Source organism: Pristiophorus japonicus, chromosome 10, assembly GCF_044704955.1.
Source record: "Pristiophorus japonicus isolate sPriJap1 chromosome 10, sPriJap1.hap1, whole genome shotgun sequence".
NCBI lineage: Eukaryota > Metazoa > Chordata > Chondrichthyes > Pristiophoridae > Pristiophorus > Pristiophorus japonicus.
In genome coordinates this window covers 97,676,354-97,692,334 of record NC_091986.1, presented here as the reverse complement: position 1 = coordinate 97,692,334, position 15,981 = coordinate 97,676,354, and the positions used below count along the sequence as shown (strand labels likewise).

Below are 15,981 nucleotides of genomic sequence, written 5' to 3'. Positions count from 1 at the left end.
TGTTATTGTGCAAAGGTGAGAACTGGGTATGGGGAAAAAAACAAGTAATTGCTTTTGAGAAAGCCAGAAACATTTTATGCTCCAACAAGCTGCTTATATTGTATAATCCATGTAAAAGACTTGTGGTAGCATGTGATGCATCGTCGTATGGAGTTGGGTGTGTATTACAACAAGCTAACATTACGGGGAAGTTGCAACCTGTCGCCTATGCTTCCAGGAGCTTGTCTAAGGCCGAGAGGGCCTACAGCATGATTGAGAAAGAGGCATTAGCGTGTGTGTTCAGGGTAAAGAAAATGCATCAGTACCTGTTTGGCCTCAAATTTGAGCTGGAAACTGATCACAAGTCCCTCACATCCCTGTTCGCTGAAAACAAGGGGATAAATACTAATGCCTCAGCCCGCATACAAAGGTGGGCACTCGCGCTATCAGCGTATAACTATACCATCCGCCACAGGCCAGGCACCAAGAACTGTGCAGATGCTCTCAGTCGGCTACCATTGCCCACCACGGGGGTGGAAATAGCGCAGCCTGCAAACTTGTTGATGGTGGTGCAGACCGCAGACTTGTTGATGGTCATGGAAGCTTTTGAAAATGATAAATCACCTGTCACAGCCCGCCAGATTCGGACTTGAACCAGCCAAGATCCTCTGCTGTCCCCAATAAAAAACTGTGTACTGCATGGGAGCTGGGCCAGTATCCCTGTTCAAATGCAAAAGCCAGTCAAGCCGTTCCAGCGGCGAAAGGACGAGCTGTCCATTCAGGCCGACTGCCTGTTGTGGGGTAACCGTGTAGTGCTACCAAAAAAGGGCAGGGAGACGTTCATCTCGGATTTCCGCAGCACACACCTGGTATAGTAATGATGAAAGCGATAGCCAGATCCCACGTGTGGTGGCCTAGTATCGACTCTGACTTCGAGTCCTGTGTACGGCATTGCAGCGTATGTGCTTAGTTGAGCAACGCGCCCAGAGAGGCACCACTTAGTTTGTGATCCTGGCCCTCCAGACCATGGTCGAGGATCCATGTCGACTATGCGGGCCTGTTTCTCGGTAAAATGTTCCTGGTGGTGGTGGATGCTTTTTCAAAATGGATTGAATGTGAAATAATGTAGGGAAGCATCGCCACCACCACCATTGAAAGCCTGAGGGCCATGTTTGCACCCACGGCCTGCCTGACAAACTGGTCAGTGACAACGGGAAATGTTTCACCAATGTCAAATTTAAAGAATTCATGACCCGCAATGGGATCAAACATGTCACCTTGGCCCCATTTAAACCAGCCTCCAATGGGCAGGCAGAAAAGCCAGTACAAACAATCAAACTGAGCCTTAAACGAGTCAGAGAGAGCTCACTCCAAACTCACCTATCCCGGGTACTACTCAGCAACTGCAAGAGACCCCACTCACTCACGGTGGTGCCCCCGGCTGAGCTACTCATGAAAAGGACACTTAAAACCAGACTCTCACTGCTTCACCCCAAACTGCATGATCAGGTAGAGAGCAGGCAGCAGCAACAAAATGTAAACGATGTCGCGCCACTGTGTCACGGGAAATTGATCTGAATGATCCTGTGTATGTGCTAAACTATGGACATGGTCCCAAGTGGATCGCGGACACGGTGATAGCTAAAGAAGGGAATAGGATGTTTGTAGTGAAACTAGACAATGGCCAAATTTGCAGAAAGCACCTGGACCAAATGAGGCTGCGGTTCACAGACTGCCCTGAACAACCCACAGCAGACACCACCTTTTTCGAGCCCACAACACACACCCAAAGAATCAACGACACCACGTCAGACCAGGAAATCGAACCCATCACGCCCAACAGCCCAGCAAGGCCAGGCTTACCGAGCAGCCCTGCAGGACCAACAACACGCCAGCCCAGCGAGGGCACAGCCAACACACCAGAATAGACATTTGTACCGCGGCGGTCCACCAGGGAAAGAAAGGCTCCCGACCGCCTCACCTTGTAAATAGTTTTCACTTTGACTTTGGGTGGGGGGGGGGAGTGATGTTGTGTATCTGTAAAGCATGCACTCCCATGTTCCGCCACCAGGGAGCTCATCCCCTGAAGTCCCAAGGGATTCCAGCATCCCTTGGGAGCACTTGTATATAAGCCGGCCCCTAAGGCCTGTCCCTCACTCTGGAGTGTCTGATTAAAGACTGAGGTCACTGTTACTTTAACCTCCCTGTGTACAGCCTCATCTGTGTTAGGAACACAATACTCTGGAGGAGCCCTGCAGTACTCGGCATAGTGGGTGTCAAGAATTATTGTGGTCTGTTGTATGTTGCAAAACCTCTGTTCCATCGGCCGCTCCATCGACGTCCTCTGCAGCATAATTCATGTGTGACCTCACCCTCTAGTGATCTGGCACCTATGCTATCTTTTCCCCCTGCTCTCACTGCAGGCCACTCATGCTTGGTGCCTTACCACCTGCAAATCTCAGTTCTATGATTTCCTCTAAACTGCGCGCAGTGTCAGTATCTGAGCTGGTGGCTGTGAGTGTGAAATCGAGTGACAGTGTGTCTTCATCATCACCGTCTTCTTGCTCTTCCACCACTGCCTGGCCAGTTTGCAATTCTTGGCCATCTGAATGGAGAAAGGCTCAGGGATAAGGTTGTGGTGAGGGGAGGGTTAAAGTAAGTGGTACATGCTTACACCATCTGAAGCTTGTAAATCAGAGGAGATTGTGGGATGAAAGGGAAGTGGGATGTGAGATTGAGGGTTAGCTATGAGGATCACCTAATCTCCAATGGTTTCAGCACCATTGCTGGCCATGGCCTCAGCAATGCCTGTCCAATAATGGCCAGTACCTGCTCCTCTATGAAGGTTAGGACATGCTGGCTCCCTGCGGATACAGAAATCTCTCCTCCTTTCTACCTCGTCCACCAAGGCCTGCAGTGCAGCATCCGAAAACCTTGAAGCCCTCACTCTCCCATGTTGTGCCATTCTTCACTGTTTGCAAGGTCAGATTCACTTCCTGAACAACTGCCAGCACCTGCTCCAGCCACATGCACTTCCTCTTTAAGAGGTGCAGGCTAGCTTTAGTTATGCTTTTGGGCCCCCTGCTGATGTCTGCAGCCAATGAACAGCATGATTAGTGCTGGCTACACACTGAAATAATTCAAATGAGCAGACAGCACAAAGTTGGCGCACGCTGCAATCAATGACTGCGGGCTAATTGCGCATCGCGATCGGCGGACTCGTATATAGGGGCTATCGAATTTAACCCCCTATAGCTGTTGAGATAAAACCTAAAATTCTGTTAACAATTTTTTTTGCAGCCTATCAGCCTGAGGCCTTTAATGTCTGTGAACCTTTACTTTCAAGAACTTTTTGCCCAATCTATAGCGTTGAGCCTATTTCCATTCAGAGTATATTTACTGCTGTTATATGTTCACAAACTGACACTGAATTCTATCTGCCACTTTTAATCCCACCCACCCACCACAAAGGATGTGAAGGTTTTGAAGAGAGTACAAAATAAATTTACTGGAATGGTTCCAGGGATGTGAGTTTACAGTTACGTGGATAGACTGGAGAAGCTGGAGTTGTTCTCCTTAGAGCAGAGAAGGCCAAGAGGAATTTTGAAACAGGTGTTTACAACAACTTATATTTATATAGTGCCTTTAATGTAATAAAATGGCCCAAGGTGCTTCATTGGAGTGTTATATTAAAAAAGTATTTAACATCATAAAGTGTTTCCAATGGCTGAAGGGTTGATAACCAGCGGGCACTGATTTAAGGTGATTAGCAAAAGAATCAGAGGTAACGAGTGGTTAGAATTTGGAATGCATTGCCTGATAGGATGGTGGAAACAAATTCAAAAGTAGCCTTCTAAAGGGAAATGGATAAATACTTGAAGGAGAAAAAGCTGCAGGTATATAGGGAAAGAGCGGGGGAGTGGGACTAACTGGATTGCTCTTCGAAAGAGCCGACACAGACTCGTTGGACAGAATGGCGTCCTTCTGTGCTGAACTTATTCTATGATTTTATGATTTATCATTTATCCTTTGCAGTTTCCTTTGGTCTTTGAGAATTAACTATATTTTCTTTTGTGGTATATCTGCTCATTTCTAAACCAATCATTTCCAACTCCTCCCCTCCTCATCTTCTCTGTCTCCATTTCTGGGGATAGGCTATTGACAAATATCCACTATAAGCCCACTCACTTCCACAGCTACCTTGACTACATTTCCTCTCACTCTACTTCCTGTAAGGACTCTATTTCATTCTCCCAGTTTCTCTGTCCCCATCCTGTCTGTTCCGACGATGCCACATTCTATACCAGTGCTTACGATATGTCTTTCTTTTTCCTCAACCGTGGATTCCCCTCCACCATGGTTGACATGACCCTCGACCTTGTTTGTTCCATTTCCAGCACTTCTTCTCTCGCCCCTTCCCCTCCCTCCCAGAACCACAATAAGGTTCCCCTTATCCTCACCTTCCACCCCACCAGCCTCCATGCAATGAATCATCCTCCACCAATTCAGTCACCTTCAGCGTGATTCCACCACCAAACACATTTTCCCCTCCCCTTTCAGCATTGCGAAGAGACCGTTCCCTCTACAACACCCTGGTCCATTCATGTATCACCCCCAACACCTTCCCTTGCAAGCGCAGGAGATGCAACACCTGCCCCTTTAACTCTTTCCTTCCCACCGGCCAGGGCTCCAAACACTTCTTCCAGGTGAAGCAACAATATACTTGTGCTTCTTTCAATTTAGTAAACTGTATTCACTTCTCACGATGCAGTCTATTATACATTGGGGAGACCAAACAGGAATTGGTTGATCGCTTTGTGGAACACCTCTATTCGGTCCGCAAGTATCACCCCGAGCTTCCAGTCGCCTGTCATTTTAATTCTCCGAACCATTCCCACTCTGACCTCGGCCTCCTACACTGTTCCAATGAAGCTCAGTGGAAGCTTGAGGAGCAGCACCTCATCTTTCTATTAGGCACTTTACAGCCTTCTGGACTCAAAATTAAGTTCAACAATTTGAGATTACAATATCTGCCCCCATTTTTGGGGACAGCAGCTGTTGCTGATGATTCTGATTTTGCCATTTACACCTCCTCTCAATCCACCTTTTGTTTCTTTACTTGTCTCATTACCATCTGCTTTTGATTTGCACCATCATCCCTTTTGTCATTTAATCTTTCCTGCCTTCCACCATATCACAGATCTCCCATTTTGTTCTTTCCTCCCCTCCCGCTTTTCCCTGCCTTTATACTTGCCCTCAAATCTACCACCAAGCTCATGGTCTACAGGGCTATAGTAATACCCGCTCTCCAGTATGGATCTGAGGCATGGACGATGTATAGAAGGCACCTCAAGTCACTGGAGATATATCACCAATGTCTCCGCAAGATCCTGGGAGGACAGGCACACCAACATCAGTGTCCTCAACCAGGCTAACATCCCCAGTATTGAAGCACTGACCACACTCGATCAGCTTCGCTGGGCAGGCCACATAGTTTGCATGTCAGATACGAGACTCCCTAAGCAAATGCTTTATGTGGAGCTCCTTCATGGTAAACGAGCCAAAGGAGGACAGCGGAAACATTATAAGGACACCCTCAAAGCCTCCCTGATAAAGTGCAACATCACCACTGATACCTGGGAGACTCTGGCCGAAGACCGCCCGAGTTGGAGAAAGTACATCTGGGAGGGCGTTGAGCTCTTCGAATCTCAACGCAAAGAGCGTGAAGAGGTCAGGCACAGACAGCGGAAGGAACGTGCGGCAAACCAGCCCCATCGACCCCTTCCCTCAACGAATGTCTGTCCCGCCTGTAACAGGGTCTGTGGCTCTCGTATCGGACTGTTCAGCCATCAAAGAACTCACTTTGGGAGTGGAAGCAATTCTGAGGGACTGCCTATGATGATGATACTTGCTTAAAACCTGTTACATATCTAACCTTTTCCAATTCTGACCAAAGTTCATCGACCTGAAACATTAACCTACTGAGTATTTCCAGCATTTTCTATTTTTATTTCTGTTATCCTATCCTAGTTCCCTTGTGGTACCTTGTGAAAGGCTTTCTTAAATATCATGCACATAACAAAGTCAGCCCCTCCATTTCCCATGGTGCTGTTTTTCTTAAGTAAATTAATACTACATCTGAATCTATGGAAGCTATTATAGCATAGAATTTTAATACTTCACAAGAATTATAAACAAAATGAGTGTTGATTGGATTATGAAGGAACTGAACTGTTGACCTTGTTTTTAGAAACTATAATATGCATAATCTCGTGAAATGTGAGACTGAAAGAAATTAAGTTAGCTATTGTGGCTGAAGATGATGTAGCTGACAATGATACATCAAGCAACCAAATTGCATGCATCAGACTCCTTTCTATGAGTTTTAAGGCTGGCAGCTGAAGTATTTTAGTACAGCTGAACCTGAAAAGTAAACCATTCTAAATGCAGAATCCTCTGAACCTACTAAAATTGAACTTTAAAGTTAAAACTTTGAAATGAAAGACCAACAACCTGTCCAAAACACTTTCCCAATTCTACCTCCCCGTGCCAACTCCAACCAACTACACTATAAACTAACACAGCTGGCTATCAAAATCATCCTCATACCACTCACTGCTTCATCCAATGTGCCCAATGCACCATGTATAACGCATAGAGATTATGCAGTAGCGTGCATTCAACTCAAAGCCAGCTTGACACATAAAAGACTTGGATTAATATAGGGCATTTCATGACTACCAGACGTCTCACAGCACTTTATAGCCAATGAAGTACTTTTTGGCGTGTAGTCACTGTTGTAATGTAGGAAACCAATTTGCGCACAAGCAAGCAGCAATGTGATAATGACCAGATAATCTGTTTTTTTGTTATGTTGATTGAGGGATAAATATTGGCCAGGACACCGGGGATAACTCCCCTGCATTTCTTTGAAATAGTACCATGGGATCTTTTACGTCCATTTGAGAGAGCAGACGGGGCCTCGGTTTAACGTCTCATCCAAAAGACAGGACAACTGTAACACATTTGCATTGTTAACTGGGCAATTAAAGTGATGAGCAGAATTCAACCATTGAATATTGTTCTCCAAGCTACCAGTTAAAGGGATACTGGCTAGCTCGTTTAAAAAATATGGTACTCTGTTCAGGTAGGAGTAAAGGTTTTGGATATTGGAGGAAACGGAGCTATAACTGCAATGGTCATGAATAAAACTAAAATAATGATCTATGGCTTTGTGACCAAGCTAATTTGGCTTGTTTTCCTGCAGTATCCATATTAATGTTATCCTATCTGAACAGTCATTTTTATTTATTGTGAATACTTCGTTGGCTGTAAAGTGCTTTGGGACATCATGAAATGCGCTATATAAATGCTAGGCTGGGGTTGTGCTGAGATGGTGGTGGGTAGCAGGCTGTGGGATGGAGTCAAGGACACTCATGTCGAAGACAGAGTCTCGGTTAAGGAGATCTTCGAAATGCTACTTCAAATGGGTGCTGACTGCCTCTCTGTCCTTCATAAACACCTCATCATTCTTGGCCAGCAGTGGGGTAGGGCCTTGGGTGCTTGGGCCGTCGGTGGTCTTGACTGCGCTAGAGAATCCTTGCACATCGTGGTTGGTGGCTAACTGCTGGATCTCCTGTGCTTTCTCCACCAACCATCTGTTTTTTAGGTTGTGGGTTTTTTGTTGGACCTTGGCCTTCAGCCGCCTGTAGAGCTGCTTCCTTGCTCTCGTGTTGGGTTGCTGTTTTAAGTTCAGAAATGCCTTGCGCTTGCGGCTGATTAGCTCCTGGATTTCCTGGTTGTTCTTGTCAAACCAGTCTTGGTGTTTCCTGGTCGAGTGACCGAACGTCTCTTCGCAGGTGCTGATTATGGAGGCCTTGAGGGCAGACCAGGTGCTGTGGGCACTCTGCGTCTTTGGGTCATCGAGGGTTGCCAGGTTGGCTGTGAGACGCTGGCTGAATAGGGCTTTCTTATCAGGGTCTTTGAGTGCCACTGCGTCGACTTTCCTGCGGCATTGTTTGTGTTGCCTTCGCTGTTTTGGGGCTATGTTAATGTTAATGACGGAGCGGATTAGGTGGTGGTCCGTCCAGCAGTCCTGGCGTGGGTGATGCGCACGTCCTTGTGGTCCCTCGCTCGGATGATGATGTAGTCGAGCAGATGCCAGTGCTTGGAGCGAGGGTGTTGCCATGATGCCTTGTACTTGTCTCTCTGATGAAACAAGGTGTTGGTGATGACAAAGCCATGTTCTAGGCATTTTGTCAGAAGCAGGGTACCACTGCAGTAGGTTCTCATAAACCCCTCTCTACCGATCACACCTCCCCAGAGATGTGTGTCTTTTCCGACTCTGGCGTTGAAATCGCCAAGAAGGATCAGTTTGTCGTCCGTTGGGACGCGGATCAGGAAATGTTTGAGGCTGGAGTAGAATTCCTCTTTGGTCTCATCTGTAGCATCGAATGTTAGGGTGTAGGTGGCACGAGGTAGAAAAGGCTGACCATCAACTGAAGAATAATAAGGCAACAGGAGCAGATGGAACTCCTGCTGAAGCACTAAAGCATGGTGGAGAATTACTACTGGTACGAGTACATGACCTCATTTCTCTTATCGGGAAGGAGGAAAGTATGCCAGGAGATCTCAGGGACGCCATAATCGTGACCACCTTCAAAAAAGGGGTCAAATCCGACTGCGGTAACTACAGAGGAATCTCCCTGCTGTCGGCCACAGGGAAGATCATTGCAAGAGTCCTCCTCAATCATCTTCTCCCTGTGGCTGAAGAGCTCCTCCTAGAATCGCAATGTGGATTCTAACCACTAAGTGGTACAACGGACATGATCTTCACCGCGCGACAACTGCAAGAGGAATGCAGGAAACAGCACCAGCCCTTGTACATGGCCTTCTTTGACCTTATAAAGGCCTTTGACATTTTCAACTGTGAGGGATTATGGAACGTCCTCCTCTGTTTCGGCTGCCCTCAAAAGTTTATCACCATTCTCTGGATAGACATAGACATAGAAAATAGGTGCAGGAGTAGGCCATTCGGCCCTTCTAGCCTGCACCGCCATTCAATGAGTTCATGGCTGAACATTCAACTTCAGTACCCCATTCCTGCTTTCTCGCCATACCCCTTGATCCCCCTAGTAGTAAGGATGCTCCACGAAGACTATGCAGGCCGTGTTCCTGACCAATGGATCCTCCACAGACCCAACCCACATCTGGACCAGGGTCAAACAAGGCTTCGTCATTGCTCCAATGCTCTTTTCGATCCTCCTTGCTGCAATGCTTCATCTCACCCTTAGCAAGCTCCCTGCTGGAGTGGAGCTAAATTATAGAACAAATGGGAATCTGATCGACCTCCGCCGCCTCCAGGCTAGATCCAAGGTCATCCCATCCACTGTCATTGAACTACAGTACACAGATGATGCTTGCATCTGCGCACACTCGGAAGCTGAACTCCAAGCCATCATCAGCACCTTCACCGAGGCGTACGTGAGCATGGGCCTTACGCTAAACATCCGTGAGGCAAAGGTCCTTGACCAACCTGACCCTGCCACACAATACTGCCCCCCCGATGGTCAAAATCCACGACAAGGCTTTGGACAACATGGACCATTTTCTATACCTCGGTTGCCTACTATCAGCAAGAGCAGACATTGACGACGAGGTCCAACACCGCCGTCAGTGCTCCAGCACAGCCTTCGGTCGCCTGAGGAAGAGAATCTTTGAAGACCAGGACCTCAAATCCAGGACCTCAAATCCGGCACCAAGCTTATGGTCTACAGGGCATTAGTGATACCCGCCCTCCTATATGGCTCAGAGACATATGTACAGTAGGCACCTCAAAACACTGGAGAAGTACCACCAATGCTGCCTCCGCAGGATCCTGCAAATCCATTGGCAATACAGGCGCACCAATGTTAGTGTTCTCGCTCAGGCCAACATCCTCAGCATCGAAGCATTGACCACGTTTGATCAGCTCCGTTGGGCAGGCCACATTGTCTGCATACCTGACACGAGACTCCCAAAACAAGTGCTCTACGCGGAGCTTCAACACGGCAAGCAAGCCTCAGGTGGGCAGTGGAAGTGCTTCAAGGACATCCTGAAAGCCTCCTTGATAAAGTGCAACATCCCCACCAACTCCTGGGAATCCCTGGCCCACGACCGCCCAAAGTGGAAGAAGAGCATCTGGGAGAGGGCGCTGAGCACCTCGAGTCCCTTTGCCGAGATCAAGCAGAAACCAATTGTAGAAAGCGGAATGGGCATGCGTTAACCCAGGCTCCCCACCCACCCTTTCCCTCAACCACTGTCTGTCCCACCTGTGACCGAGATTGTAGGTCCCGCATTGGACTTCTCAGTCACCTGAGAATTTATTTTTAGAGTGGAAGCAAGTCATCCTCGACTCCAAGGGACTGCCTATGATGATAATATATAAATGCAAGGCTTTCAGTTTTCTTTGAGTCCAAACATGCTCCTTGAATTTTCTGGAGAAAGAATAGGCATGACACTATTTCTACTGGTGACTGTTAGAGAGCTGAGTGTCTGTAAATAACTTTTAAAGAAATTGTATACTTACAATGGGCCGGATTTTGCTGTAGAAATAACAATGAGGCTAACAGCACTTACCATTATTCACAGTGTAAATTGGAAATCAACTTCTGGCGTGCATACTTATGCAATTAAATGCGGAAATCAGAACGTTGCTGTCTGAGTTGCCCTGTTCCTCCAGAAGCTGCGTTATACTGGTATCTTGTCGAGAGACTTGGTATTGAAACACGTGGAAAGGCATGAGGTTGCTTTACTTATATGAGAGATACCCACTATCACACCAGAAAAAGTTAGGGCTTGTATATTCCAGTGTAAGTAAATTGGTATACACGGTGATAAGTCTTAATTACTACCAAACAACCTCTCTGGCAATGAAAATTAACTTTTACAATGTGGAGCCTCATTCTTTCAGATTTTAATTATTGTTGGAGATTTAAAAAAATAAAATTTCAAATAATTTAAAAAAAATATGTTTTCTTTCTGTCTCTTTTATTTCTCTCTCTTAACCCCAATCTTTTGTTCCCTCTCTTTATTTTGCTTTCTGTACCTAATTTGACTTGAATTAATTATTCTAACTGATGCTTCCTGATTCTGCGCTGCTCATTAATGATTCTTCAATCTAAATGGTTAAGGAGATACACAGTTGCTTGACCTGTTCACACAGGTCCTAGATCCCCTGTAGAGGGTGCTGAGCCATTTTGGCTCTCTAATTTACAGTAAGTTCTAGTGCAAAATCCCATAGAAAGTCTGTTGGAAAGTACAAGTGTAATGAACAGCTGGCACCATTCGTTTACCACTGAGAGCAAAATCTGGCCTCATAGCCTCAGGATAAGCGATGGGCCATTTAGAACTGAAATGAGGATAAATTTCTTCACTCAGAGGGTTGTAAATATTTGGAATAGCTGTGGCTGCTCTGTTGATGACTATATTCACGACTGAGATTGATAGAGGTGATGTAGAAATTCAGCCATGATCTTATTGAAAGGCTCAAGGGGTCATATGGCCTATTCCTGCTTCTATTTCTTATGTTCTTATTGTCTTTTGTAGCTCTAGCAGGTTAAAGTGCATTGGAGAACTTTTGAAACATATATAGTACAATTTTAAAATATAATAGGCCAATAGTTGATAATGCCATAGAATCAGTAAATATGATTATATGCAGCAATCACCAATTAATTAACACCTTTGAGTTCATAAGAACAGTGTTCAGCTAATCCACATTGCCAGTAAGGAATCCACGCTGAAAGAAAGTGTGGGTCTGAGATAGCAGTACATCATATATCCCTCATTTTCTGACCCATGTTCCCTGTGAGCATGGCTCCTCATTGGGATTATTAGTCTTTATATCTAAAAAAATACGTGGTTCAACTACATTCTAATTTCCTCTTTCTATGAAGGACTTAACTGCCCTATAAAATTGTATTAAATCCTGCAACCCGCTATACAATTTACAAGTTGTTATTTAGAAACCATATAACCTATTTTTAAAACCTGAAAAAATCTAATCGGATGTTGTGTGAGTTTCGAATTGGACATTGTTGAGATAATTCGCTCTGTAATTGCAGTGCCAATGTGACCACTGCCAACCTCCAAGGTAAATGGGATTCTATGCTTTTTAATTTTTTTGTGAGGGTATGAAATTCTTTTATTTTGTCCCCTGTTTTTGTTGGTTGGGTCACATTTGACTTGTGGAGGTAACAGCAAGAAGCCAGGAGACCTTCTTCAAGGCTTTCACTAATGTTGTTCTCAGCCAGGCATCAGAGAGCAGCCCAGTGATAACATACCCTTTAATGTTTCTGTCCTTCTTGTGGGAGGTCCTCTGGCTTTCATCAAATGTTACCCACAGCAGCACAGCTTTAAGCTTGTCCCTGATAATGCGGGCGATCAAAACAAGACCTGTGCCCACCCACCTCTATTTCCTTGACAGTGTATGTTGGTGTTTCGACATGCTCCGCTACTAGGCCGAGAATAAATCTGTTTTCAAAAATGCATTCTTAGGGTTTGATACTTATCAATTTCACCAAGTATGAAAGCGTTAACACAATTTGCATTGAAGATAGGAGGGCTGATTTTAACTGTTGGTATAGAAAAATAAATTGCTTGGGGAAATGGGTTGTGCAGTGTAGGGAAACCAAAATAGCACATTGGTGCAAGTAAGGGATGCTCTGCTCAGGTTGGGAATTAAGACACATTTATAAGGTGAAGTACAGACAGCTTTAATTTTGCATCTGGTCATATTTTAACTCACCTAGGAGTACTTGATGGTGACAGTGGGCTCCACGAAGTGTTCCACTGTCCAGCAATTAAACCCATCACCTTGATGACCATAACTTCACCACAAAGGAAAAAGCAAACACGGTGGAGTGTATACTATGTTGTCTAATGATTGTAACTTTATCGCTTAAACTCATATTGTTACCTGGTACAGATTTGGCCCATTTAACAACAGCTACAAGTTGCCTCTCGCATAGCCTGTTCAGGCTAGTTAGCAGATAGTTAGGCGAGTCTGGTTGACTGTTATCATAGCCTGCATAAACAACTTCTGGTTCAATTATCTGTAAAATGGAAACGAGTGTCGGCGTGAACTGGACCCCTCGAGCTGAATGTAATGTGATCTTTGGTATTGAAACTGGACTGACACTTGTTAGTGTCATTTCAGACTGCAGAGAAGATGGGTTGTTTCCGATGTTCTTTAGTTTACTGAATTTCCTTAGTTTTCGAGCTGAAAAACAAAAGATAATTGCCTGTTCAATGTCTGAACTTTCAACACAATATCCATTATCGTTCAGTTTACAGACTTATACTTCACAATTATCCAAACCAACATATACTTTTGTTGAATTTTGTTTAATCTCACTTTTCACAGCTGTCTCGGTATCCGAATTCAGTTTCCTTTGAATCTACAAATGAATAAGTTGTGGTCTCTTAAACATAATGGCAAATCACATTTTATGTTAAAATATATAATGAGAAATAAACTGTGATGTTGCCAGGCATCAGCACTTTGACTCTGGCGAGGCAAAAGTCACATGAGACTATGTGGCTGAAATCAAAGGCATTTATATTACAAGGAGTAAGCTTCATATAACTTTACTTAAGGAGAAAGAAAACATGGGAGAGTGCTTTCAATTTAAAATACATTTCCAACTAGGCATTGCTTAAAAAGGAAATTTAAATATCTCTTACCTCTTAGGAGAAGTCCTTATTTTCATTTCAATTTTTCAGACTCTGAATCTGGGTCTCCCCTCTCTGCAGGGAGCCACTCTGACGATATCAGCTATGGGAGTGGCAGTGACTGCCTTCATAGAGAACCCTGTACATCAGCATCAGACCAGTCGATGGGAAACAGATGAGCTGAGAAAAGCCAGTGACAGTTGGGTAAACAGGTGCACCCAGCTGGTATTGACTTTTTCAGGCTCGAATGTCTCTCGATAACTGCCTGAAAACTTTCTTTCGTTACAAAAACATTGAGGTAAATTTGATAAAAATAACAAAAGGGAATGTATTAGCTGACGAGTGCAGGAAGTCAGGAGAGGGAAAAAAAACAGCATGTTGCCGTCAGGGAGAAAACCCTCTGATGCCTGGCAATATTATCTGTCAAACTTCATTGCATGTAACATATAGTTTGTATATATGTCATCCAGTTTTGCCATCTCGGTAAAGATTTTCACATATAATGCACACTGATTTGTAAAGGTAGATTTTACAAATTCACACTCCAAGCCCAAAGTTCCACGTGCTGAAAGTGTGATTTGATAAATTCTACCCAATATTGCGCATCAATATTTTAGCTCCATTTTCGGTCTAAAATAAAAGAATATTTTATACCGAAATCATCTTAAGTTCTGCATTCAAAGTAATTTTCACCTTTAGTCACTTATAGTGCGCAGCAGGAGCCAAAGCTAATTTCGCAATGCATGTTATATAGGAAAATGATGGAGATAACTTTGCGCAGTCCTGATATTCAAGACAAAAAAAATCTCAATCTATTTTTAATTAACTCTCAGTTGTTGTGAAAGAAAAACATGGACTTCTCCAACTGTTTTGTTTAGAATTATTTATTATTCCAGGGGCCGGCACTGTTTTTGGTCAAAAAAAAAATTGGCAAAAAGCCTGTTTTGCAATCATTGTACTGAAATTCGAGCAAAGCACACACCATTCCTAAATGCCAAACGTGAGAACTGCAATGTCATTAGTGGCAAAGATAAATATTAGCCAATTGCGATACATCTGCATTAAAGATATTTTGCGCTTCTGAAGCAGCCAAAGAGCCACTTGGCCCGTATAAATTTTTAAAAGCTTGCTGCGGAGCACACGATTGCTGGTTAAAAAAAGCTAAATGGTAGTAGCGCAAAGCCAGTTTTAATGAAGAGGGTCTGCAAGTGCTGGTAGGCACCATCATGAAGTGACGCAACCACATTTTTTTCATGGGGGAGGCCAAACCCCCCAGCTTGTAAAGTAGGCACAAAACATGGCAGTTTTTCAGCACTGTCTTCACGACTCAGAGGACGACCTGGCAGGAGGTCTGGAAGAAGGTGGACAAAGTTAAGGCATGAATATTGTTGTAAAGTAGGAGCACAAGACATATCTGCACATGAAGGAAAGTTGCAGTTGTACAAGATAATGCAAAAATGCTTCACTGACACAGATGTTAGCAAGAATATAGCAAGTAAGGTATTAGAAGGGAAAGTAGCAGAGTCATGCAAATTACATTACTTCATGCTGGGAAAATAATTGTACTGCAGAAAGGCATTTCCCTGGGCCAAATCATTGCTTCTCAAGCCTCAGTGCTCCAATGTTTAAAGGCAAAACTTACACAGAGTAAAAAGGCAACAAGTGGTGGAATCCAGATCTGTAGGTACTGAAGGTCAGTGGCAGAGCCAGTGGGAGGGTCAGGGGGCTCATGACACCCCCAATCATTTTGAGCTTGGCCAATTTTGCGTGTCAGGACTCGGCCAAAAATTACTGAAAACAATTTATTCCAGTGCAGCGTGGCATTGGAGGACGTTATCGTGGCTGTTCTGCGCCAAGTCAGCCAAATCTGGACATTTACCCAACCCACACCCCCCCACAATCTTCGACCTCAACTTCGCCCCTGCCGAAGGTCAGCTCATTTCAGCTGAGACACTAGTGGCAGCAGTACAATTGGCCTCAGCTCCCGTCCTGCCCACCTGTGCTATGGAGGGGAAAGTTAATCAGAATTCCCAACTCCAGATTTCTTTCCAGTGTTGTCTTTTGGAAATGCATGTGTGTGGATATCAGGAAACAACAGGATCGGATTTAGCTGATGCCAGCTTCAGTTGAATATTCTGCTGCATTCACTGTCAAGGTTCACACATGAATAAGGCCCATTAAAGAACCTATGACCCCATTCCCCACAAGGTTGTAACTGCTCCAAGAGAAACTAATAATTGTTAAAATGCTGCTCTTCTGAGGTCTATAAAAGATCTTTCACACAAGCCT

At 44.6% G+C, this 15,981-nt stretch overlaps 1 protein-coding gene across 2 annotated transcripts in view; it reads right to left on the bottom strand.

Moving 5' to 3' along the window:
- The window catches only part of LOC139275036 (progesterone receptor-like), a 456,927-nt gene that overhangs the window by 160,787 nt on the left and 280,159 nt on the right, over positions 1-15,981 (bottom strand). For both annotated transcript variants that reach the window (XM_070891938.1, XM_070891939.1), the window contains one exon: positions 12,938-13,240. In XM_070891938.1, coding sequence (XP_070748039.1) covers positions 12,938-13,240 — 303 coding nt within the window. The remainder of the gene's footprint in view (positions 1-12,937; positions 13,241-15,981) is intronic.